This window comes from Chiloscyllium plagiosum, unplaced genomic scaffold (genome assembly GCF_037043375.1).
Source record: "Chiloscyllium plagiosum isolate Xiang-an unplaced genomic scaffold, Cpla_swu_hap1 HiC_scaffold_36, whole genome shotgun sequence".
Lineage (NCBI taxonomy): Eukaryota > Metazoa > Chordata > Chondrichthyes > Orectolobiformes > Hemiscylliidae > Chiloscyllium > Chiloscyllium plagiosum.
The window spans coordinates 29,655,034-29,680,012 of NW_028270174.1; the positions used below are offsets into that span (position 1 = coordinate 29,655,034).

At 45.1% G+C, this 24,979-nt stretch overlaps 1 protein-coding gene across 4 annotated transcripts in view; it reads right to left on the reverse strand.

Annotated features, from left to right (window-relative positions):
• maml3 (mastermind-like transcriptional coactivator 3) overlaps positions 1-24,979 on the reverse strand; it is a 532,876-nt gene that overhangs the window by 13,254 nt on the left and 494,643 nt on the right. For 3 of the 4 annotated variants that reach the window (XM_043674110.2, XM_043674113.2, XM_087980059.1), the window contains one exon: positions 8,225-8,351. In XM_043674110.2, coding sequence (XP_043530045.2) covers positions 8,225-8,351 — 127 coding nt within the window. The remainder of the gene's footprint in view (positions 1-8,224; positions 8,352-24,979) is intronic. The other variant, XM_043674111.2, reaches the window with a different exon arrangement.

Below are 24,979 nucleotides of genomic sequence, written 5' to 3' on the forward strand. Positions count from 1 at the left end.
GTGGAGCTCTGCCGTCAAGTGCAGTAGCCACTTTAAAAATGTCTCCTGGAAGACCATATAAATAACTGCTATAGATCCCATCTCATTTACTGTATTACTTCCTCAAAAATGCAACTAGCTTCGTTGGACATGACATAACCTTTATAAAATACATGCTATTTTCTCTGATCAGCTCATTATCTCTCCAAGTGTTCAGTCACTCTGTCCTATAACAGATTCTAGTAACTTCCCTGCATTAGATCGATAATTTCCAAGCTCAATCTCTTAGCCATTTTAAATATTGAGTGACACTGGCAATTTTCCAATCCAAGTTGACAATTCCTGAATCAAGAATATTTTGGAAGATCATGATTAATGCTTTAACAATGTCCTCACCTAATTCTTTTAATATTCTATCATGGAAACGATCAAATCACAGAATATTTCTTTATCTTTAAGCTCATTAGTCTCACTATCAATATTTCTGGTATTTATATTGAACCTAGTTCATTCCTCCTGTGATTTATTCTTCGTTTCCATGCACCTTCTGTATTTTATAATGGATATAACTGGTATCACAAATCATCTAAATCTATCACAAAGGGACCCAAATTACTCTGTATCACCCTCTCAATATATTGGTAGAACATAGTACAGCACAGAACAGGCCCTTCAGCCCACGGTGTTGTGCCGACCATTGATCCACATGTAATGTAAACCTAATGTATGAACCCTCAAATTTCTGTGACCATATGCATGTCAAGTAGTCTCTTAAATATCCCCAATGACCTCGCTTCCACAACTGCTGCTGGCAACGTATTCCATGCTCCCACAACTCTCTGCGAAAAGAATCCGCCTCTGACATTCCCTCTATACTTTCCGCCAACAGCTTAAAACTATAACCCCTAGTGTTAACAATTTCTGCCCTGGGAAAAAGTCTCTGGCTATCAACTCTATCTTTGCCTCTCATTATCTTGTACACCTCAATTAGGACCCCTCTCTTCCTTCTTTTTTCCAATGAAAAAGTCTGATCTCAGTCAACCTCTCTTCGTAAGATAAGCCCTCCATTCCAGGCCATATCCTGGTAAACCTCCTTTGAACCCTCTCCAAAGCATCCACATCTTTCCTATAATAGGGCGACCAGAACTGGACACAGTATTCCAAGTGCGGTCTAACCAAAGTTTTATAGAACTGCAACAAGATCTCATGTCTCTTAAATTCAATCCCCCTGTTAATGAAAGCCAAAACACCATATGCTTTCTTTACAACCCTGTCAACTTGGATGGCAATTTTAAGGGATCTATGTACCTGCACACCAAGATCCCGCTGTTCCTCCACAGTGCCAAGAATCCTGTCTTTAATCCTGTACTCAACTTTCAAGTTCGACCTTCCAAAATGCATCACTTCACATTTATACAGGTTGAACTCCATCTGCCACCTCTCAGCCCATCTCTGCATCCTGTCAATGTCACACTGCAGCCTACAACAGCCCTCTATACTGTCAATGACACCTCTAACCTTTGTGTTGCCTGCAAACTTGCTAACACATCCTTCAATCTCCTCATCCAAGTCATTAAGAAAAATTACAAAGACTGGAGGCCCAAGAACAGAGTCCTGTGGAACACCACTCACCACTGACTTCCAGGCAGAATATTTTCCTTCTACTACCGCTCGCTGTTTTCTGTCAACCAGCCAATTCTGTATCCAGACAGCTAAATTTCCCTGTATCCCATTCCTCCTGACTTTCTGAATGAGCCTACCACAGGGAACCTTATCAAATGCCTTGCTTGCTGAAGTCCATATACACCACATCCACCGCTCGACCCTCATTAACTTGTCTAGTAACATCCTCAAAGAACTCAATAAGATTTGTGAGGCATGACCTGCCTCTCACAAAGCCATGCTGACTGCATTTAATCAAGCCATGCTCTTCCAGGTGGTCATAAATCCTATCCCTCAGAATCCTTTCTAACACCTTGCAGACAACCTTTCATGTTTAAATTTCTGAAGTATGCCAAGTCAGAAAATACCACTGTTTTTTCTGGGAAACAAAATTGGAATACTGAAACAAAAACAGTGGCAGTTCTTTAGAAGACCTGAGTGCAAATTGCAATTGGGTGGGTTCTCTTGATTCTGTGCTACAGTATATGACCTGGGAAACAAGGTCGATAGCCATTCACTGCACTGCTGGGGTTTTTCACTGAAGTTGCAGTGAGAGATCAGGAGAACCCCGTGGAAATTTGCCAGCTAATAATTCCTGCCCAAATGCCTGAGCTGACATTGGACTCAACCCTGACTTTCCACATGATCGAATGGCTTGCTAAGATTGACTATCAAAGAAACAGAATAGACACTGGAGTAAGGTACAGAATGTAAGCACGAGTCAGTATCTTTAAGATAGGAAAGGGTAGGCAGCGAACATCAAAGGAAAAAGCTGAATATAAATTGGAAATCCCCTAGCTAAAAATACGTGCAATAAATGGAATATTTATTGGGACCAATAACTCCACATGTGCGTAGTTAACTCATTAATAAAATTATTAGATTTAATTATCCAGGTAATTTCAATTAATAAACTACACAATTGAGCTTCTTGAGGATTACGAGGTATTCTCTGTGAGAGGGACACAGGATGTACAAGGTCCACAAATACATCAATCAAGTAAGAACTCAAAGAGCATTCAACCAAAATTGGTTGTTATAGTTAAAAAAAAAAGTCACCGTTGATTGTGGGGGCTACTGATGGAAGATGGTGGTGAATAATAGCATAGCAACAGTAGTGCTGTAATCACTGGTGGTAACCATGCTGTTCATCATGGTTGTTCCTGCCAGAATTTCACTGGGAAACAAATGGAAACGAGATGGAATAAATTGCTGTTTGGCAAAAGAAAACATAAAAGAAATGCTTGCTAGATATAGTACAGTTTGAAAACAAAAAGACTCTAAAATTATACCATGGCATTAAGCGTACAAATGCTAATGCTTTTGGCTGAAATTCCACCTTTGGCTATTTGTGCTGAGGTTTTAACATGTTTAAAATAAATAGAGCAACACCTCTGCTAAAATAGCTGAGAAAAGAAATTCAGTTTAATGCGCTAAGTATTTTATATTGGATTCTGCAGCCAGGGTTTTTAGCAATGAGGCTTTATGCATACAAAAACAGGGGTAAACAATATGATGCAGCAGAACTTAATGGGATTACTTTGTCCTTTTGCATGTGTGCTTTATTAAGCAGGTGCCAAAATGATCAGTAACTGTCAAATGCCTCAAATTCCTCCTCTCCTCTCACTGAAGGAGGTGGTTAATATTGTCATGTAGTTCCAAAGGCATCAGATTTTGTCTTAGTTCATTTGGTCAATGCTCCTGCAAAGCGTCCTGTGGGCATTTTACACTGCTATAGGTGCTACATAAATGCAAGTTGCTGCACGTCGTCGTTTTGACCTTTCATTGTGTATCAGTGACGATTGGCATCATATTGAATCAGGGAGGGGTGATTACAATATGCATTTATTATTTATTTCTACATTTATTATTGCAATTTCTAGTCGTCCAGGAGCAGGTACCTGAACTAATTTTCCAAATTTACCTCAGGAGTGTCTGGTCTAATTATATAACATCAAATATCATCTGACTGAGAGCAGCTGCCACAGGGCCATCTGCAGATGGAAGTTGGATCCTCACTGATCTGTCGATTCCATAAGCCATTTACCATATGAACCACACAGGCTGTCTAAAATGTCAGGATAATTACATGTAAAATAGTATTACACTACATTTTTCAGTTTAGTTTAGTGGAAATTTTTTTTAAACTTATGTAGAGTGCACTTGAAAACTCCCAACTATGTCATGTGAGGTGCATTGCTGAACAGGGCCTTAGCAGGAAAGAAGCATTAAACTAACAGATCTGTTTTGGGTTGCTGTGATTCCACTGACGAGTGAGTCATTGTGTTAGTGTTAACATTTAGTTTCACAGTTCCTCAGAAAGCTAAAACAATCTGAATACTTTGTGGGCAAATACCATATGTGAAATGATTCATTCAATAAAGACGCAACTTTACAAATAACAAAAGAAAAGTCCTGGGGAGAAGGTTGATAGCTGCTGGGAACATGGTTTGGTTAAAAAAAACAAACATCAAAGTGAAGAATCGAGCTAAATGTTGGACCCCTCCAGTTGAAGTTCAGCGGCATCCATCAAGCCTTACATTCTCACGAGGTACTTTGCAGAACATTTTCTTGGCTTCCAAAGAGGTGCAATAAAACAATATGGAGAGGACCTCACCTTGATTGAATAGTTAGATACTGTCCTTACGTAACAGTGATCCTGTCTGCAGAGAGCAGGGGTTGGTACATAAAACTGCTCCTGGCCAGGACCCCCATCCCATGTCTCCTAACCCAAGCACATGGGCCCCGCCCCTGGTCTTAGCACTGCCCCAAGTTCCAGTTATTCGGTCCTGATTTACCTCTCCAGCTTTGGCCCTGGTACACAATGATTTAGTAATATTGGGCGGATGAGGTAACCACAGGCATTCTGTCAGCAGCAGTATGCTCCCACTGCTAACAGAGATCGCCATGTATACCCTGACAGCTTCCTTCCCCGCAGCCTCCCCTCCACCCAACCAACCCTTCCACATGCCCAATCAGGCTCAAAGTGGCCCACAGGAGGCCTACTTCTTTGTGAAAGGGCCCATTCCATAACAACACCCCCCCTACACTCCAAAGATCCTTAGACAGCACCTTCCAAACCCATGACCACTTCCATCTAGAAGGACAAGGGAGCAGGTACTTGGAAATACCACCACCTGCAAGTTCCCTCCAAGCCACTCACCATCCTGACTTGGAAATATACTGCCAGTCCTTCACAGTCATTGGGTCAAAATCCTGGAATTCCCTCCCTACCAGTATTGTGGGTGAACCCACAGCAAGTGGACTGCAGCGATTCAAAAAGGCAGCTCATCACCACCTTCTTAGGGGAAAATAGGGATGGGCTATCAATGCTGGCCAGCCAGCGATGCCCAATGATTAGAATAACTCATCTACCAAACCCTCCCACTTCTCATAGTGGCCTGTCTGCATGGCTCCAGTGGTCTATTGCTGGACTTGCTCCATTGTTACTGCTCCTGTTTAATTACAGTCCCTGGAGTTGCCACTGCAACTGGTGGTGCTGCTGGTACCAAATAGTTTCTGGTCCTGCAGTTTGCTGGCAGGCCTTAAGCACTAGATTGCTGTCGTTAAAAGAGATTGGAGCGCTGATACAAGGAAAGGAGTGAAAACAGGTCATGGCTCCCATAACTGAGACTCCCCTAGCATGTGGTTTGGTCTAACACTGCCACCTAAAGTCTCATCCTGGCACTGCATCAGTAGAGGAAAGTGATCATCTTCACAGGACTCCATGAACTTCAACTAAGGTTGACACCCAATTGGTTTGGCTGGCCATTCTAACCATTCTATTTTGTGTTGCTGAGATGGATATTTCTCATTGCAGTTGCTAACTGCTCACAGGAGAATTAAGTGAGGGTTCCAGGCATCTCCAGGGTTGGGAAGCAGCAGAGTAGGTTTGGGAATGGGTGTGGAAGATTCTAATTGTGATTGCAGTAACCGGCTACTGGACTAACAAACGATTCAGTGTAGAATCCAATGGCAGTCTATCAACACCAACTGCCTGGCTCCCCAGAAAAATGTTAGTTACACTTGAATTTCATATTTTGATTTAATACTGTTTCATTCAGAGGATTTGGAAGCTCAACACTTGAGTATTAGTAATTGTAAAGACATCAGAGTTTTCCTGGAACATCTATTTCTTTTCCAGCGTAAGCATTGCTTAAGTAACATGAACATACAATGGGAAAGGGATGCAGACTGATTATCACATGAATTACACAGAAAAGCGATAATTCTCAAATTCTCTGACTCTGCACATTAGCTTATTTTCACAGTACAACAGCTTTAGAAATGCATGCAAAATCCTTTTTATTTAACTTTGAAAAAGTGTAAGATTGAGAAAGCTAGAAAAAGAAACGTGCTTCTGAAAAACTAAATTCTGAAAGGTCTCCCTGATTTTTCAGGCACCTCATAATGCAGTTAATGGCTCAGTCTCATGGGCCACGGTCTGATCATTTCTCTGAACTGGGGCAGATGATCCAGCTCAGGGCAGTGCTCCTGGTCACAGTGTCCCTTGAATAGGAAGAATAAAAAAATCAGCAGAGGCTATTACCTCTGATCGTTAGGTATATTTACGTATGTCAGATACTATCACTTACATTTTTGGATCAGAAGCTGTGGGTGTGAACCCCATACAAAGATTTCGGTGAATAATTCAGGTTTGTATTCCAATGTAATAGTGCTCTGCCAGAGAATAACAGCATCATTCCCTGAATTAGATATTGGGGGTTACAAGATCCTATAGCCTCAAGTGACAATGAACTTGTCCTGGTGCCTTGATGAAAATTCTTGTCTTACATCAACACCACCTAAGTGATTATTATTGTGGCTCCCTGGATGATGGTAGTGCACAGTTCGTCCACATGACAATTAACAAACTTCCAAATATAATTCATTGTGTAAAGTTCTTTGGAGACTTCTGCCTGAAACACGAGGTGTATAACAGAACTGCATTCTGTTTTGAATTCCAGTTACTCACCAGAAACTTCATACAACTGGACATCAGGCACTCAATTCCTTACCAACACTCATTGGTCTGACAGGAGTAAGGTAGTCCCTTCTGCCAAGTACCAGAATGGTAAAGGTACCTCCAAACCTGTACTCTAAGTTGAGTCACTTTCAATCACAGGAAAGATACACATACCAATACTCCAACTGCCATTAAATTTCACAAAGCTAGCCTGACAAGCAATGTCATTCATTTGTGGCTTTCACGGGAAATTAATTGTGTTTAACAAAGGTTTGATTCATTCATCGCCATAAGTGAATAACCCGGGTAAGTACATTATTTAGCACATAGCAGCACACTCCCATTGCTATGCAACATCGTATCCTTTGACTCACCACGAGCAATGTCGTATAAGCTCGAATCTTAAGGAGAAATTACTTTGAAGTTAAATATTCATGAGCTGGCGCCTAATCAAGAAGCACCATTTTTGTGATGTTTCCAGAGTGGAACATGCAAATGTTCTGTCACATCGTTCAGCTGCCAGCGATCCCTTCTATTTCGCTAAACAAGGAGGCAGTGTCACAGCCAACTATGGAAGATCTACAGAAGGAATACGCTTAACATCTCAATCTCCTCTGTCCCAGCTTTGTTCTGTTTCTGACGCTCTCCTGCTATCTCCATGCCAGTGCCTCAATGGGTTTTCCTGTCTGAGAATTTCCACAATTAAGCTTGCTCAATGATACCCTCATACTGACATATGTGCCCAGTCACCGAGGGCACTTCACTCAATGTGCCATACCAACAGCAGAGCTTCACAAGACACAGGTAGAAAAGCATAAGTACTTTGCTCTGCAATTTTTTTGTCCACTGCTATTAATGTGAGGAAAATGTCAGGAAAGGCACCTAAGTTGTTCTGATAAGTCACTCACTGCCAGTCTTCAGTGGTATAGGCCCTTGCAAAGTTCTGCCCGAAGTACTGACTAGCCAGTTCACTACTATGGTCTTGTAATCAAACCTGTGCTATTTTTTATTCGATGCCCATTTGTATATATTTGCCTGAGTAGCTGGGAAGGTATTTCTTTTCTCCAGTCCAAAGAAACTGAGGGTTATTGTGCCCCTCTGGATTGGAATATAATCAATCGAGAAGAACAAGGCAAGCAGATACATGGGAACACCACCATCTTCAACTTCCCCTCCAAGCCACTCACTATCCTGACTTGGAAATATATCACTGTTCCTTCGCTGTGCTTGGGTCAAAATCCTGGAATTTCCCTTGTTAATGGCATTGTGGGTCAACCCACCGCAGGTGGACTGCAGCAGTTGAAGAAGGTAGCTCACCCCACTACCTTCTCAAGGGCAACCAGGGACTGGGAATAAATGCGGGCCCAGCCAACAATGCCCACATCCCACAATGAATACATTTTAAAGAAGAGGCTGCATTTTAAACAGTTATTTATGAAGTAAAGGCTATTCCCTGATTGAAGTCTGTTCCATTTATTCTACAAATATAACCTATGAACTTTATGGGTTCTTAATGTACTTGCTGGTTAGTTTAATATCAAACTTTCAATCTTACAGGGCAAACAACACATATCATTTGCAAATACTTAAGAGAGAGTTAATAATTGACTGGCTTACCTTGGAACTGGTTGACCTGTTGAACAGGATATGGATTCCTCTGCTGGTCTTTGCACTGTGAATGTGTTCTGGGGAGATGCCTCTGCATCTGATCGTGCTGCTGCTGCTGCTGTTGTTGTAGCTGCTGCTGATGGAAAAAAAAAGGAAAATAAACCCATTAATTTTTTGCCAATACAGATCTGGGGAAAGAAATGTTACTATTTACTATTATAATCACTATTATCATAGTTTAAACCACAGCAATGGTTACAATCTCCGGTGAAATGATAATGCATCCTCAACAGCGTTTTTCAATTTCTCCATTTTCTAAAAAAAATTCTTTTCTGCACGGTCATTAAAATAAAATAAAAGTTACTTGATTTTTCTCCCCTTTTTGTAATAGTTCGCCTTTCCAAACCCAAATGTGGCTTACAAAATCTTGGAAAATGAAAAGAACATCGGTGTTAGAACCAAGCTGGAGCAAAACAAACTTAGAGTATCACGTTTGAGCTTCAATCTACTGAGATCTGGCAATGGTACGACCCAACTTCCTTCACTTGTCCAAGCTGAGTGAGACCTCTGGCAGTGCTGCTTTGTGGTATTCTGCCATCTGCAACATGACTGCGAGCTTGCACCAACTTACCCTGTCAGACACGAACCTGTTATTAATGGTCACAAACTTTTTTGGTTTGTGATAACCGATATAAATTACAAGATAGTTGCAACTGTTTAAAACAGTGCCCCTTTTCTGATCTTGCACTGTTACTTTTACTGGATGACATGGAGAAATGTTCAAAGGCCCCACTTCAGCCACAGATCTGCTGTTTCCAGCTACAGTCACAGCCGGGGTCCTTGAGCTCTTGTGGAATTTCCAGGCCAAAGTGTTTTACAAAGGCATTTCCTCTCTGTTTGCTTCTCACCCACACAAACTGTTCTCCAACAGTGGTGTCTTGTGTCTGTGAGTGCTGCTGGCTAGAAGGAAAAGGGCAGCATATACAAGGGTACAGTGAGACTTCCAACCTTCCCTCCAGACAACACCATCCTGATGTGGAACTGTATTGTCAATTCTTTCACTGTCACTGGGTCAAAAGCCTGGAACTCTCTCCCTAACTGCACTGTGGGTGGTCTCAGTCTTCATGGGATGCAGCTCACCACCACGCAATAAGGGACGGTCAACAAATGTGTCTGTACCCAGCAACAGCTATTTCCCATGACTAATTTAAAAACATGAGCTTTTGGACAAAATACTACTGAGTAGTAAAACGTTACTAACTTTCTACCAACCTCTCCCAGCTCTCCACTTGCTCAGCCTACTTTGAAGTTGCTGATCCTCTCTTGTTTTTAATGCTACGCACAGACAGTAGGAAAAGCGGTAGCTGCTGATTTATGCCCTAATGTAGTGCACTCCCCTGTGCTGTCGCTTCATTCCCTTTCCCTGCCATTAATTGGGTGGGATATCTATCTCTGGGATCATTAAGACCCTCACTCCATAAAGATGATACAATGGAGATGATGGTCTAGTGATATTATTGTTGGACTGCTAATCCACAGAGCCAAGTAACGATCTGGGGACCTGGGTTCAACCATCAACGACTTAGGTGCCTTTCCTGACATTTTCAGTAGATTGTGGAATCAAAAATCTAAGGATGGCCATGAAACCATTTTTGATTGTTCGGAAAAACCCATCTCGTTCACTAAAGCTCTTCAGGGAAGGAAATATGCCATTGTCGCCTGGTCTGGCCTACATGTGACTCCAGGCCCACAGCAATGGGATTGACTCCTAACTGCCCTCTGGGGTATGCAATAAATGCTGGCTGAGCCATGATATTCCATGAATGCATTTTGAAAAAAACACAGGAGAGGGAACCCTGGTGATAACTCAGATCTGAACCACCTTTCTCACTGCCTCCCAGAGGAAACTCCAGTCTCTCTTCACCCAATAGTGCTTTCCAATGAGGTGAATTATTGAGAAGATCAGTAACCCCCAACCCTGGGAGATTGTAGCAAACTATAACATTCACACCATGACTCCAACTGAGATTAGCTCAATCGGTGGTTGAACCTTTTGGATTTGCCCATTGGACTGTCAGATGTGTGATGCTCTTCCACACCTGATTTCAATTTCAATATTAATGGTTCTTTGAACTTTGCTTAATCAACACATATTACCACTACTGCTCACAAACTGACTAGGCAGGTTATTAAACAATTATGTTGGATCTGAACGATGGTAAATTCACTCATGCAAATTCCTCTTGAGATGCCCTATTTAGACAAACAGACAGATTTTGTAATTCCTACTTTCACAATTTGGTAGCTTTCATCCTTACTTGGGTAGTAATCGTGTGGAATGGATTACCCTTCATTTAGACAACCTGTTTAATCTTTATTCCATTGAAATCATATGAAAGACCAGTGATCTGCCTTGCCAGTTTACTGTAAAGCTTAACACCTACCCTAATAGGTCGGACCTTGTGGTATTGGGCTGACTTTTCACTCGGGAAGTATTGTGGCTTGGCTCAACTGCCTCAGACTGGAGGTGTCCACTGTTGAAGTAGGCTGCTTAAATGGTCTGCATCCATTCTCTGTACTTAATTTTGTTAAATATTAGGTTTCAGCAGCCCTCACCCCTCACCTTCCCACCCCCCACTCTCCAGGCTCCACCCATGCTTACTTTATGCCCCATCATCTCCACAGCAACGCATAGCCCCATGCCAAATCATGTCCCCACCCAGTCCTGTGATCCCTCATCATCTCAATGTCAACTCATTCCTCCCAAACTACCTCCTACTGTCATACGACACCTTAATGCCAACCTGTATAGCTGTGCCCACCAGTCTTGGCCTTTACCCTCTCCATGCAAATCACACAGTATCCATCATGTACAGATAAAACAAAACTTAAAAAAACTAAATATCTTACTTAAAACAAAATCCATTCATGAAGGCCCATCCAAAACCTTTAGAAGTCACTTCTGTATTTATTTATCAAAAGAAACAAGGTTTAAATTCATAACCCACATTGATGGCAGCCATTAATGTATTGACCTATTGAGTTGTTAAGCATTAATAATGACAGCTTAAGGGGTAGTGGCTACAAACAGCGAATATAACTGCTAGAGCAGATCTTTTTCAACATTAATGATACAGGCAGGCTGGGATTTTGGGCTGGGAACGTAAGCTACATCATTACACGTTTTAGCAGTTTACACACCCTGACGTATGTGACAAGCTATTCAGGCTTTGAGGTTTAATAAGTCTGGTATTTTAACTCTTCCAGCACAGAATGTACTCTCGCTAGGTTTGTGGATCACACAAAAATAGGTGCAGGGAGAGGATGCCAGTGAAAGTCTGTAGAGGAAAACAGACAGGTCAAGTGAAGGGCAAAAGCTTGCCAGATGCAATATGATTCAAGGGATTCTGAAGTTATGCACATTGGCAGGAAGAATAGAGGAGCTGAATATTATTTAAATTGAGAAAGCTAAGGAACAGAAGGATGATGAATCACAAAATTCTAGCATCCAACTTTAGCAGTAAAGAGGAGAGTAAGTGGATTGTTGGCCTTTATTCAAAGGGAATTGAGTATAAAAGTAGGGAGGTTTTGTTAAAACTACAGAATGCATCAGTTAGACTTCAGCTGGAATACTTGGAACAGTTTGGCCCGTATCTAAATAAAGACATACAGGTATTGGAGGAAGTGCACAACAGGTTCAATAGGCTGATACCAGGCACAGATAGACTGCCAGTGGTTACTAGAATATGGAAGAATGTGAAGTGACTTCATTGAAACACATAAGATTCTGAGGGAACTTGACAGGGTAGATGTGGAGAGTTGTCTCCACTTGTGGTAGTCTAGGACCAGAAGGCACAATCTCAGAATATGAAGTCACACACTTAAGATAGAGATAAAGCAGAAATGCGTTTCCTGAATGTAGTTAATTTATAGAATTCTTTGCTGCAAAGGACTGTAGAGGGTGGTCATTACATACATTCAAAGAGAGAGATTTTTAATCAGTAAGGAAATTGGAGGTTATGGAGAGAAGGCAGGGAATTGGAGTTGAGGACTACCAGATCTACCACTGACTGGTAGAACAGACTCAATGCCTGAATAGACTAATGTGACATAGGCAAGTAAACTTTTTAATTTTGAAAGGATTTAAGATTTAAATAATTTGACAGCCTGACAGTTCTCATACTTCAACTGTCCTTCATGGGTATTTAAATTTCCTCCATAGAAGTTCCTCCATATATATCTTCTCCATAAATGTGAGACTCCCAAGGCACTTGCTACAGTGAATCTGGGGTTTGTTTGACAATAGCGCTGAATTCAAATGGCCCTGCTGAATCCTCACGTGAGAGTCACTGCCTGCCCCTTTCCCTGCAAAAGATCAAGGGATGTGTTGGAAATTAGAGTTTCAGCACCTAGTCCAGCTTGTCATTTTTAAAGGTCAGTCGAGTCTTCATGTCTCTGTGAAAATCCAGCTAATCTGCTCCTAAGTACATCTGTTCAGAATTCAGTCCATCTCCTGGTGAAAACTTCATTTATGTCTTTGTTATCTAGACTATCCCAATGATTAAACCAAACTTTTATCCTCTATCTCCCATTCAGTCAGCTTATCTGAAGTTTTTCCACACCATTTCTCCACTCACATCATGTCTACTCTTGCACAGAATTGAAATTCTCTTCCTGGTGTTGTCAAGCCTTCATGATCTCACCCCTCCTTTATTCTGCCATTATCTGCAAGAGTTCTGTCCATTCACTTTAATGGAGTCTAGCATAACTACTTAACTCTTCTGCATGCCTCCTCCCTTTGTCCAAGCATTAACACCATACCTTTGGCCTGCTCAGCCCCATATTGAATGGCACGGTGGTTCAGTGATTAGCACTGCTGCAGTCCAGCGCCAGGCACCCTGCTTCGATTCCAGCCTCCGGCAAGTGTCTGTGTGGAGTTTGCACATTCTCCCCATGTGTGCATGGGTTTCCTCTGGATGGTCTGGTTTCCTTCCACAGTCCAAAGGTCGTGCAGGTTAGGTGGATTGACCATGCTGTGTCCACAGATGTGCACGCAGAGTGGATTAGCCATGGGAAACAGGGGTAGGAGAGAGGAGTTGGTCTGTGTGCGATGCTCTTCAGAGGATCAGTGCAGAAATGATGGGCCGAATTTCCTGCTTCCACACTTTTAGGGATTCTGTATTATGGCACGGCCTCTTCATCTTTACAACAGCCTTTAATACCCTGGTTTCATTTAGGTCATTGCCCCTCTTAGCAGCTCCTTCTTTTAACTAAGCCCCAGTTTTTGTATATGCCTCTGTGAAGTCTTTTGGGATATTTCTCTCTGTCAGAGGTGCTGTATTAACTGTATACCATGATTGTTACTGCCACAACCCTACCCACTTTACCAACTTTCTGCCTGAGTGAAATCAGACTGCACGACAATAGGATTCTTTTAAGCCTGATCAAACCAAAGATTCTGTCTTCAGTTGCACAAAACAGTTGAAGTACTGCCACTGGTCTGGGCACTGGGCCGTAATCGCACAGTTTTTACACAATTTCGTACACATTACAACACAAATTAGTTTCTACCTTAGCAGTATGGCACTGCCCAGAAGGACCAGAAGGAACTGCAGCTGCTCAATGGGAAAGCAGCATGAACAGATTTCCTTCCATCGATTCCAGCTCCAAGACAGCAGGGCACCACATTGCATCAACTTCCCGAAATTACAGCGCTGACAGAAAACAAGTGGGCTTCCAATTTTCAAACACTTCTCCCTGAAGAATTTTTCAAATGTTCTTTCTGCATGTATTAGGAGAGTTCGGTCTACGGTGGTGAGAAAAAACAGGGAGAGGAGGAGTGGGCAGTGGGTACAGAGTGGATGATGGAGAAGGGAGATGGGGGAAGACAGAGTAGGACACAAAGGTCAGGGGTCAGGAGTGGAAGAGAGGGGAGAATGTCCCGAGTATGGGAAGGGGACGGGCTCGAGGAGAAAGACACAGGGCCCTCAGTGTAGGACAGGAGTGAGAGGATGGAGGGGACAGGCCTGAAGTACCAGGAAAGAGGGAACCAGTGCCTGAGTGTTGGGAATGGGCAGGCAGGAGGGAGGGCACACGGACCTGCGTGCTGGCTGCAGGGAGGTTGCAGAGCCTGAGAGATTATTAGGAAGGTGGGGGCAGGGGAAGAAAGGCACTTTGTGAGAGCCCTGGAGGAGAAACAGCGTGGCCACAGTGACAGCATGGGGTAAAGGGAGAATGGCCTGAATGCTGGTCGGGTACATACAGAACACAAGATGAAAGACCTGGGCAGGAGGAGTTTGTAATGGAGTGGGAGCTGAGTGCTGACAGATTGGAATTCAGCAGGATGCAGGTTCCTGAGTATTAACAGGATGGGGTTTAGCATTGCAGGTCCCTGAGCATTAACAGGATGGGGTTTAGCAGGATGCAGGTCCCTGAGTAATAACAGAATGGGGTTTAGCAGGATGCAGGTCCCTGAGTATTAACAGGATGGGGTTTAGCAGGATGCAGGTCCCTGAGTATTAACAGAATGGGGTTTAGCAGGATGCAGGTCCCTGAGCATTCACAGATGGAGTTTAGCAGGGTGCAGGTCCCTGAGTATTAACAGGATGGGGTTTAGCAGGATGCAGGTCCCTGAGTATTAACAGAATGGGGTTTAGCAGGATGCAGGTCCCTGAGCATTAACAGATGGAGTTTAGCAGGGTGCAGGTCCCTGAGTATTAACAGAATGGGGTTTAGCAGGATGCAGGTCCCTGAGCATTAACAGATGGAGTTTAGCAGGGTGCAGGTCCCTGAGTATTAACAGAATGGGGTTTAGCAGGATGCAGGTCCCTGAGCATTAACAGATGGAGTTTAGCAGGGTGCAGGTCCCTGAGTATTAACAGAATGGGGTTTAGCAGGATGCAGGTCCCTGAGTATTAACAGGATGGGGTTTAGCAGGATGCAGGTCCCTGAGTATTAACAGGATGGGGTTTAACAGGATGCAGGTCCCGGAGCATTAACAGATGGAGTTTAGCAGGGTGCAGGTCCCTGAGTATTAACAGGATGGGATTTAGCAGGGAGCAGGTCCCTGAGTATTAACAGGATTGGGTTTAGCAGAGTGCAGGTCCCTGAGTATTAACAGGATGGGGCTTAGCAGGGTGCAGGTCCCTGAGTATTAACAGGATGGGGTTCAGCAGGGAGCAGGTCCCTGAGTATTAACAGGATGGGGTTTAGCAGGGAGCAGGTCCCTGAGTATTAACAGGATGGGGTTTAGCAGAGTGCAGGTCCCTGAGTATTAACAGGATGGGGTTCAGCAGGGTGCCGGTACTGGAGTATTAACAGGATGGGGTTTAGCAGGGTGCAGGTCCCTGAGTAATAACAGGATGGGGTTTAGCAGGATGCAGGTTCCTGTGTATTAACATGATGGGGTTTAGCAGGATGCAGGTCGCGGAGTAATAACAGTGTGTGGTGTAGAGGGTACAGGTCCCTGAGTAATAACAGGATGGGGTTTAGCAAGGAGCAGGTCCCTGAGTATTTACAGGACGGGGATTAGCAGGGTGCAGGTCCCTGAGTATTAACAGGATAGGGTTTAGCAGGGTGCAGGTACCGGAGTATTAACGGTATGGGGTTTAGCAGGGTGCAGGTCCCTGAGTATTAACAGGATGGGGTTTAGCAGGATACAGGTCCCTGACTATTATCAGGATAGGGTTTAGCATGGTAAAAACAATGACTGCAGATGCTGGAAACCAGATTCTGGAGGAGAGTGGTGCTGGAAAAGCACAGCAGTTCAGGCAGCATCTGAGGAGCAGGAAAATGCACATGTCGGGCAGCATGGTACAGGTCTCTGAGTATTAACAGGATGGGATTTAGCGGTGTGCAGGTCCCTAAGCTTTAACAGGATGGGATTTGGCAGGGTGCAGGTCCATGAGTATTAATAAGATGAGGTTTAGCCGGGTGCAGGTCCCTGAGCATGAACAGGATAGGGTATACAGGGTGCACGTCCCTGAGTATTAACAGGATGGGGTTTAGCAGGGTGCAGGACTCTTCGCATTAACAGGATGGGGTTTAGCAGTGTGCAGGTACCTGAGTATTAACAGGATGGGGTTCAGCAGGGTGCAGGTCCCTGAGTATAATCGAGATGGGGTTTAGCAGGGAGCAGGTCCCTGAGTATTAACAGGATGGGTTTAGCAGAGTGCAGGTCCCTGAGTATAATCGGGATGGGGTTTAGCAGGGTGAAGATACCTGAGTATTAACAGGATGGAGTTTAGCAGGGTGCAGGTCCCTGAGTATTAACAGGATGGAGTTTAGCAGGGAGCAGGTCCCCGAGTATTAACAGGATGGATCTTAGCAGGGTGCAGGTTCCTGTATATTAACAGGATGGGGCTCAGCAGGGAGCAGGTCCTTGCCTATTAACAGGGTTTAGCAGGGTGCAGATAGCTGTGTATTAACAGAATGGGGTTTACCAGGATGGATGTCCCTGAGTATTAATAGGATAGGGTTTAGCAGGGTGCAGGCCCTTGAATATTAACAGGATGGGGCTTAGCAGGGTGCAGGTACCTGAGTATTAACAGGATGGGGTTTAGCAGGGTGCAGGTCCCTGAGTATTAACAGGATGAGGTTTAGCAGGGTGAAGATACCTGAGTATTAACAGGATGGGGCTTAGCAGGGCGCAGGTACCTGAGTATTAACAGAATGGGGTTGAGCAGCATGCAGGATCCTGAGTATTAACAGGATGGGGCTTAGCAGGGTACAGGTCCCTGAGTATTAACAGAATGGGGTTCAGCAGGGTGCAGGTCCCTGAGTATTAACAGGATGGGGTTTAGCAGGGTGTAGGTCCCTGAGTATTAACAGAATGGGGTTCAGCAGGGTGCAGGTCCCTGAGTATTAACAGGATGGGGTTTAGCAGGGTGCAGGTCCCTGAGTATTAACAGGATGGGGCTTAGCAGGGTACAGGTCCCTGAGTATTAACAGAATGGGGTTCAGCAGGGTGCAGGTCCCTGAGTATTAACAGAATGGGGTTCAGCAGCGTGCAGGATCCTGAGTATTAAAAGGATGGGGCTTAGCAGGGTGCAGGTCCCTGAGTATTAACAGGATGGGGTTTAGCAGGGTGCAGGTCCCTGAGTATTAACAGAATGGGGTTCAGCAGGATGCAAGTCCCTGAGTATTAACAGAATGGGGTTGAGCACAGTGCAGGATCCTGAGTATTAACAGGATGGTGCTTAGCAGGATACAGGTCCCTGAGTGTTAAGAGGATGGGGTTTATCAGGGTGCAGGTCCCTGAGTATTAACAGGATGGGGTTTAGCAGGGTGTAGGTCCCTGAGTATTAACAGAGTGGGGTTGAGCAGTGTGCAGGATCCTGAGTATTAACAGGATGGGGCTTAGCAGGGTGCAGGTCCCTGAGTATTAACAGGATGGGGTTTAGCAAGGTGCAGGTCCCTGAGTATTAACAGGATGAGGTTTAGCAGGGTGAAGATACCTGAGTATTAACAGGATGGGGCATAGCAGGGTGCAGGTCCCTGAGTATTAACAGGATGGGGCTTAGCAGGGTGCAGGTACCTGAGTATTAACAGGATGGGGCTTAGCAGGGTGCAGGTACCTGAGTATTAACAGGATAGGGTTTAGCATGGTTCAGGTCCCTGAATATTAACAGGTTCGGGTTTAGCAGGGTGCAGGTCCTTGTGTATTAACATGATGTGGTTTTGCAGGTTGTAGGTCCCTGAGTATTAACAGGACGGGTTTAGCAGGGATCAGGTCCCTGAGCATTATTCGGTTGAGGCTTAGGAGGTTGCAGGTCCCTGTGTGATTACAGGATGGGGTTTAGCAGGGTACAGATCCCTGAGTATAAATCGGATGGGGCTTAGCAGGGTGCAGGTACCTGAGTATTAACAGGATGGGGCTTAGCAGGGTGCAGGTACCTGAGTATTAACGGAATGAGGTTCAGCAGTGTGCAGGTCCCTGAGTATTAACAAGATGGGGTTTAGCAGCGTGCAGGTCCCTGAGTATTAACAAGATGGGGTTTAGCAGGGTGCAGGTCCCTGAGTATTAACAAGATGGGGTTTAGCAGGGTGCAGGTCCCTGAGTATTAACAGAATGGGGTTGAGCAGCATGCAGGATCCTGAGTATTAACAGGATGGGGCTTAGCAAGGTACAGGTCCCTGAGTATTAACAGAATGGGGTTCAGCAGGGTGCAGGTCCCTGAGTATTAACAGGATGGGGTTTAGCAGGGTGTAGGTCCCTGAGTATTAACAGAATGGGGTTCAGCAGGGTGCAGGTCCCTGAGTATTAACAGGATGGGGTTTAGCAGGGTGCAGGTCCCTGAGTATTAACAGGATGGGGCTTAGCAGGGTGCAGGTCCCTGAGTATTAACAGAATGGGGTTCAGCAGGGTGCAGGTCCCTGAGTATTAACAGAATGGGGTTCAGCAGCGTGCAGGATCCAGAGTATTAACAGGATGGGGCTTAGCAGGATACAGGTCCCTGAGTGTTAAGAGGATGGGGTTTAGCAGGGTGCAGGTCCCTGAGTATTAAGAGGATGGGGTTTAGCAGGGTGCACGTCCCTCAGTATTCACATGATGGGGTTTAGCAGGGTGTAGGTTCCTGTGTATTAACAGGATGGGATTCAGCAGGTTAAAGGTCCCTGAGTATAAACAGGATAGGTCTTAGCAGGGTGCAGGTAGCTGTGTTTTAACAGAATGGGGTTTAGCAGGGTGCAGGTGCCTGAGTATTAACAGGATGGGGTTTAGCAGGGTGCAGGTCCCTCTGTAATAACAGGATGGGGTTTAGCAGAGTGCAGGTCCCTGAGTATTAACAGGATGGGGTTTAGCAGGGAGCAGGTCCCTGAGCAATAATCGGTTGAGGCTTTGGAGGTTGCAGGTCCCTCTGTAATAACAGGATGGGGTTTAGCAGAGTGCAGGTCCCTGAGTATTAACAGGATGGTGTTTAGCAGGGTGCAGGTCCCTCTGTAATAACAGGATGGGGTTTAGCAGAGTGCAGGTCCCTGAGTATAAATAGGATGGGGTTTAGCAGAGTGCAGGTCCCTACGAAATAACAGGATGGGGTTTAGCAGTGTGAAGTCCCTGAGTATTAACAGGATGGGGATTAGCAGGGTGCAGGTCCTGAATATTAACAGGATGAGGTTTACCAGGGTGGATCTCCATGAGTATTAACAGGATGGGGTTCAGCAGGTTCCAGGTCCCTGAGCATGAACAAGATGTGATTTAGCTGGGTGCGGTTCCCTGAGTATTAACAGCATGTGGTTTAGCAGGATGAAGGTCCCTGAGTACTAACAGGATGGGGTTTAGCGGGGTGCAGGTCCCTGTGTATTAACAGGATGTGGTTTAGCAGGGTGCAGGTCCATGGGTATTAACAGGATGGGATTTAGCAGGGTTCAGGTCTCTGAGCATTAATCGGTTGAGGTTTAGCAGGGTGCAGGTCCCTGAGTATTAACAGGATGGGGTTTAGCAGGGTGCAGGTCCCTGAGAATTAACATGATGGTGTTTGGCAGGAAACTGGTCCCTGAGTATTAACAGGATTGGGTTTAGCAGGGTGCAGGTGCCTGAGTATTAACAGGATGGGGTTTAGCAGGGTGCAGGTCCCTGAGTATAAATAGGATGGGGTTTAGCAGAGTGCAGGTCCCTAAGAAATAACAGGATGGGGTTTAGCAGAGTGCAGGTCCCTGAGTATTAACAGGATGGGGTTTAGCAGGGTGCAGGTCCCTGAGTATTAACAGGATGGGGTTTAGCAGGGTGCAGGTCCCTGAGTATTAACAGGATGGGGTTTGGCAGGGTGCAGGTCGCTGAGTATTAAAAAGGGTGGGGTATCGAGGGTGCATGTCCCTGAGTATTAACAAGATGAGGTTCAGCAGGGTGCTGGTCCCTGAGTATTTACAGGATGGGGATTAGCAGGGTGCAGGTCCCTGAGTATTAACAGGATAGGGTTTAGCAGGGTGCAGGTTCCTGTGTATTAACAGGATGGGGCTCAGCAGGGAGCAGGTCCCTGCCTATTAACAGGACAGGGTTTAGCAGGGTGCAGATAGCTGTGTATTAACAGAATGGGGTTTACCAGAATGGATGTCCCTGAGTATTAACAGGATGGGGGTGAGCAGGGTGCAGATCCCTGAGTATTAACAGGATAGGGTTTAGCAGGGTGCAGGTCCTTGAATGTAAACAGGATGCGGCTTAGCAGAGTGCAGGTACCTGAGTATTAACAGGATGCGGCTTAGCAGAGTGCAGGTACCTGAGTATTAACAGGATGGGGTTTAGCAGTGTGCAGGTACCTGAGTATTAACAGGATGGGGTTTAGCAGTGTGCAGGTACCTGAGTATTAACAGGATGGGGCTTAGCAGGGTGCAGGTACCTGAGTATTAACAGGATGGGGCTTAGTGGGGGTGCAGGTATGTGAGTATTAACAGGATGGGGCTTAGTGGGGTGCAGGTATGTGAGTATTAACAGGATGGGGCATGGTGGGGTGCAGGTACCTGAGTATTAACACGATAGTGATCAGCAGTGTGAAGGTCCCTGAGTAATAACAGGATGGGGTTTAGCAGGGTGCAGGTCCTGAATATTAACAGGATGAGGTTTACCAGGGTGGATCTCCATGAGTATTAACAGGATGGGGTTCAGCAGGTTCCAGGTCCCTGAGCATGAACAAGATGTGATTTAGCTGGGTGCGGTTCCCTGAGTATTAACAGCATGTGGTTTAGCAGGATGAAGGTCCCTGAGTACTAACAGGATGGGGTTTAGCGGGGTGCAGGTCCCTGTGTATTAACAGGATGTGGTTTAGCAGGGTGCAGGTCCATGGGTATTAACAGGATGGGATTTAGCAGGGTTCAGGTCTCTGAGCATTAATCGGTTGAGGTTTAGCAGGGTGCAGGTCCCTGAGTATTAACAGGATGGGGTTTAGCAGGGTGCAGGTCCCTAAGTATTAACAGGATAGGGTTTTGCAGGGTGCAGGTCCCCGAGTATTAACATGATGGTGTTTGGCAGGAAACTGGTCCCTGAGTATTAACAGGATTGGGTTTAGCAGGGTGCAGGTGCCTGAGTATTAACAGGATGGGGTTTAGCAGAGTGCAGGTCCCTAAGAAATAACAGGATGGGGTTTAGCAGGATGCAGGTCCCTGTGTATTTAAAGGATGGGGTTTAGCAGGGTGCAGGTCCCTGTGTATTTAAAGGATGGGGTTTAGCAGGGTGTATGTTCCTGAGTATTAACATGATGGAGTTTAACAGGGTGCAGGTCCCTGAGAATTAATAAGATGGGGATTAGCAGGGTACAGGTCCCTGAGCATGAACAAGATGTGACTTAGCAGGGTGCAGTTCCCGGAGTATTAGCAGGATTGGGTTTAGCAGGGTGCAGGTCCCTGAGTATTAACAGAATTGGGTTTAGCAGGGTGCAGGTCCCTGAGTATTAACAGAATTGGGTTTAGGAGGGTGCAGGCCCTGAGTATTAACAGAATTGGGTTTAGCAGGGTACAGGTCCCTGAGCATGAACAAGATGTGATTTAGCAGGGTGCAGTTCCCTGAGTATTAACAGGATGGAGTTTAGCAGGGTGCAGTTCCCTGAGTATTAACAGGATTGGGTTTAGCAGGGTGCAGGTCCCTGAGCATTAACAGGATTGGGTTTAGCAGAGATCAGGTCCCTGAGCATTATTCGGTTGAGGCTTAGGAGGTTGCAGGTCCCTGTGTGATTACAGGATGGGGTTTAGCAGGGTACAAGTACCTGAGTATTAACGGAATGAGGTTCAGCAGGTTGCAGGTCCCTGAGTATTAACAGGATGGTGTTTAGCAGGGTGCAGGTCCCTGAGTATTAACAAGATGAGGTTTAGCAGGGTGCAGGTCCCTGAGTATTAACAGAATGGGGTTGAGCAGCATGCAGGATCCTGAGTATTAACAGGATGGGGCTTAGCAGGGTGCAGGTCCCTGAGTATTAACAGGATGGGGTTTAGCAGGATGCAGGTCCCTAAGTATTAACAGGATAGGGTTTTGCAGGGTGCACGTCCCTGAGTGTTAAGAGGATGGGGTTTAGCAGGGTGCAGGTCCCTAAGTATTAATAGGATTGGGTTTTGCAGGATGCAGGTCCCTAAGTATTAACAGGATGGGGTTTAGCAGGTTGTAGGTCCCTAAGTATTAACAGGATGGGGTTTAGCAGGATGCAGGTCCCTAAGTATTAACAGGATAGGGTTTTGCAGGGTGCACGTCCCTGAGTGTTAAGAGGATGGGGTTTAGCAGGGTGCAGGTCCCTAAGTATTAACAGGATAGGGTTTTGCAGGGTGCACGTCCCTGAGTGTTAAGAGGATGGGGTTTAGCAGGGTGCAGGTCCCTAAGTATTAACAGGATAGGGTTTTGCAGGGTGCAGGTCCCTGAGTATTAACAGGATGGGGTTTAGCAGGTTGTAGGTCCCTAAGTATTAACAGGATGGGGTTTAGCAAGGTGCAGGTTCAAACAATGACTGCAGATGCTGGAAACCAGATTCTGGATTAGTGGTGCTGGAAAAGCACAGCAGTTCAGGCAGCATCCAAGAGCAGTGAAATCGACGTTCGGGCAAAAGCCTTTCATCAGGAATACAGGCAGAGGTCCTGAAGGGTGGAGAGATAAAAGGTGCAGGTCCCTGTGTACTAACAGGACTGTGAGTGTGGCAGGTAGAGGGACCTGGACAAGGTGCTCTAGGTGCCTCAGCCTTTGTGCTTGTCTTTAACAGGTTTAAGATTCTTGCTCCCTGTGGATGAGAGTGAGGGCGACAGCAAGCAAACTGACCATAGCACCATGGTACAGGGAACCATTCCAGAGTGGGGATAGAAGAGAAATGTAGTTATAATTGGAGTTAGTACAGTCAGGGGAACAGACACTCTTCCCTGTGGCCAGGATCGCGAGTCCCGAAGGCACCCCTAGTGCCCGGGGTTCAGGATATCTCACCTGCGCTGTGGAGAAACCTGCTGTGGGAGGGGAAAGATCCAGTTATCATGGTCCACATGCGTACCAGCAATACAGGCAGAAAGAGGAGAGAGGTTCTGCTGAGGGAATATGAACAGTGAGGGTCTAAAATTTTTAATTCCCATATTTCTAGCTGACCCACGGGCAAATTGTCACAGGGTCAACAAAATTAAAGAGGTAAACGCACTCCTCAGAGACTGGAGTTGGAGAAATGGGTTTGAATTCATGCAACACTGGTACCAGGACTAGGGAAGGGGTGGGCTCCTCCTGAATCCTGCTGGGACCAAAGGCCTATTGAATCGCATAACTAGGGCTGTGGATAGGGTTTTTACTGAATTGTGGGGAGGGAAGGGGCAGAAAGGAGGAGGTTCAGTTGGATGGAAATTTATGGAAAACATTAAAGGTGCGAGGGCTCAGCAGGTGTTGTTAAAGTTTCCAAAACAAGTAATAGGAAGGATTCTGGGTAATCCAAGATGGAGGACAGGAAAAAATTGTGGCTGTAAGAGCTACTCCTTTTTTTGAGGTATTTTAGGTATTGGAGGAGATTTCTTCGAATTCCATGAGTAACAATTACTGTTTGATATACTGTTGCATTGTTTTGGAACTTTGAGGGACAAAAGATCTAAACAACGGCACTTTAAAAAGGAGGAAGACAGATAAAGGCAGTGACCACATGGTCAGAGAAAGAAACCTGCACTACTGTCTGACACAGCAGTGAATCTGCACAGTTACTGCCTTTGGCGTTTGAGATCAAGTATCTCTGGACATCGGAGCATGCCTCGAGAAAAATGAACAAATGGCGAAGTTTCCAGATGACCTTGGAGGATCCTGTGTGGGACAGTTCACAGCACAGGAACAGATATGTGCATAGTTTTAAAGTATAACCTTGCTGTAAATCTACAATAGTGAATAGAGTGGGTTCTTTCCAGATTAAATGTTTTATTGAGATCCGTCTCTTGATTAAATCTTAAAAATATAAGCCATAAGTACAAAGTTAGCCTGGAGCAGTGTTTTTTTAGAGCAATAAGACAGTGTTATTTTCTGAGTCTGTAGATTGTGAAGATGCAAATATGGCCTTTAGTAGATCGATGTGCTCTTCCTGGGATTTTAGGGAGAGTTTCCATGTTACTGACGATTATGTCTGCAGCAACGTCTTTGGTTGCGAATCCTGTCAGATCGCATGGATGGGTTGAAGCGGCAGTTTGAGGCAATGAGAAGTTTACAGGGGCTGGGGGCATGATGGATGGCTGTTATAGGAAGGGAAAAAAGCTGCAGATTCAGTCAGGTAGAGGAGTTAACTCCAGGATAGGTTGTACAGGAACGCAGGTAGTGCAGGAGTCTCCTGTGGCGATCCCCATCTCAAACAAGTATACTGTTTTGGACAATGTAGGGGGTGACAGACTCTCAGGGGAAAGTAGCATGAACAGCCAGTTTGGGGTATCAAGAATGGCTCTAATGTAATGAGGGGTACGGTAGGTTCCAAGTGATCTGATTGTGATAACGGACTCTCTAGTCAGAGGCACAAATAGACGTTTCTGCGGCTGATGGCAAAAATCAGAATGGTGCGTTGTCTCCCTGGTACCAGGATCTAGGATATCTCAGAGACAGTGCAGAATGTTCTCAAAGGGGAGAGTTACTGTACACATTAGAACTAATGACATAGAAAGGGAACAGGATGAGATTCTGAATGGAAAATATAGAAAGTTAGGTAGGAATTTAAAAAGGAGGTCCTCAAGGGTAGTAAAATCTGGAGTACTCCCAATGCTATGAGCTCGTGAGAGCAGGAACAGGATGAATGTGTGGCTGAGGAGTTGGAGCAGGGGAAAAGGGTTCACATTTTGGATCATCGGAATTTCTTCTGG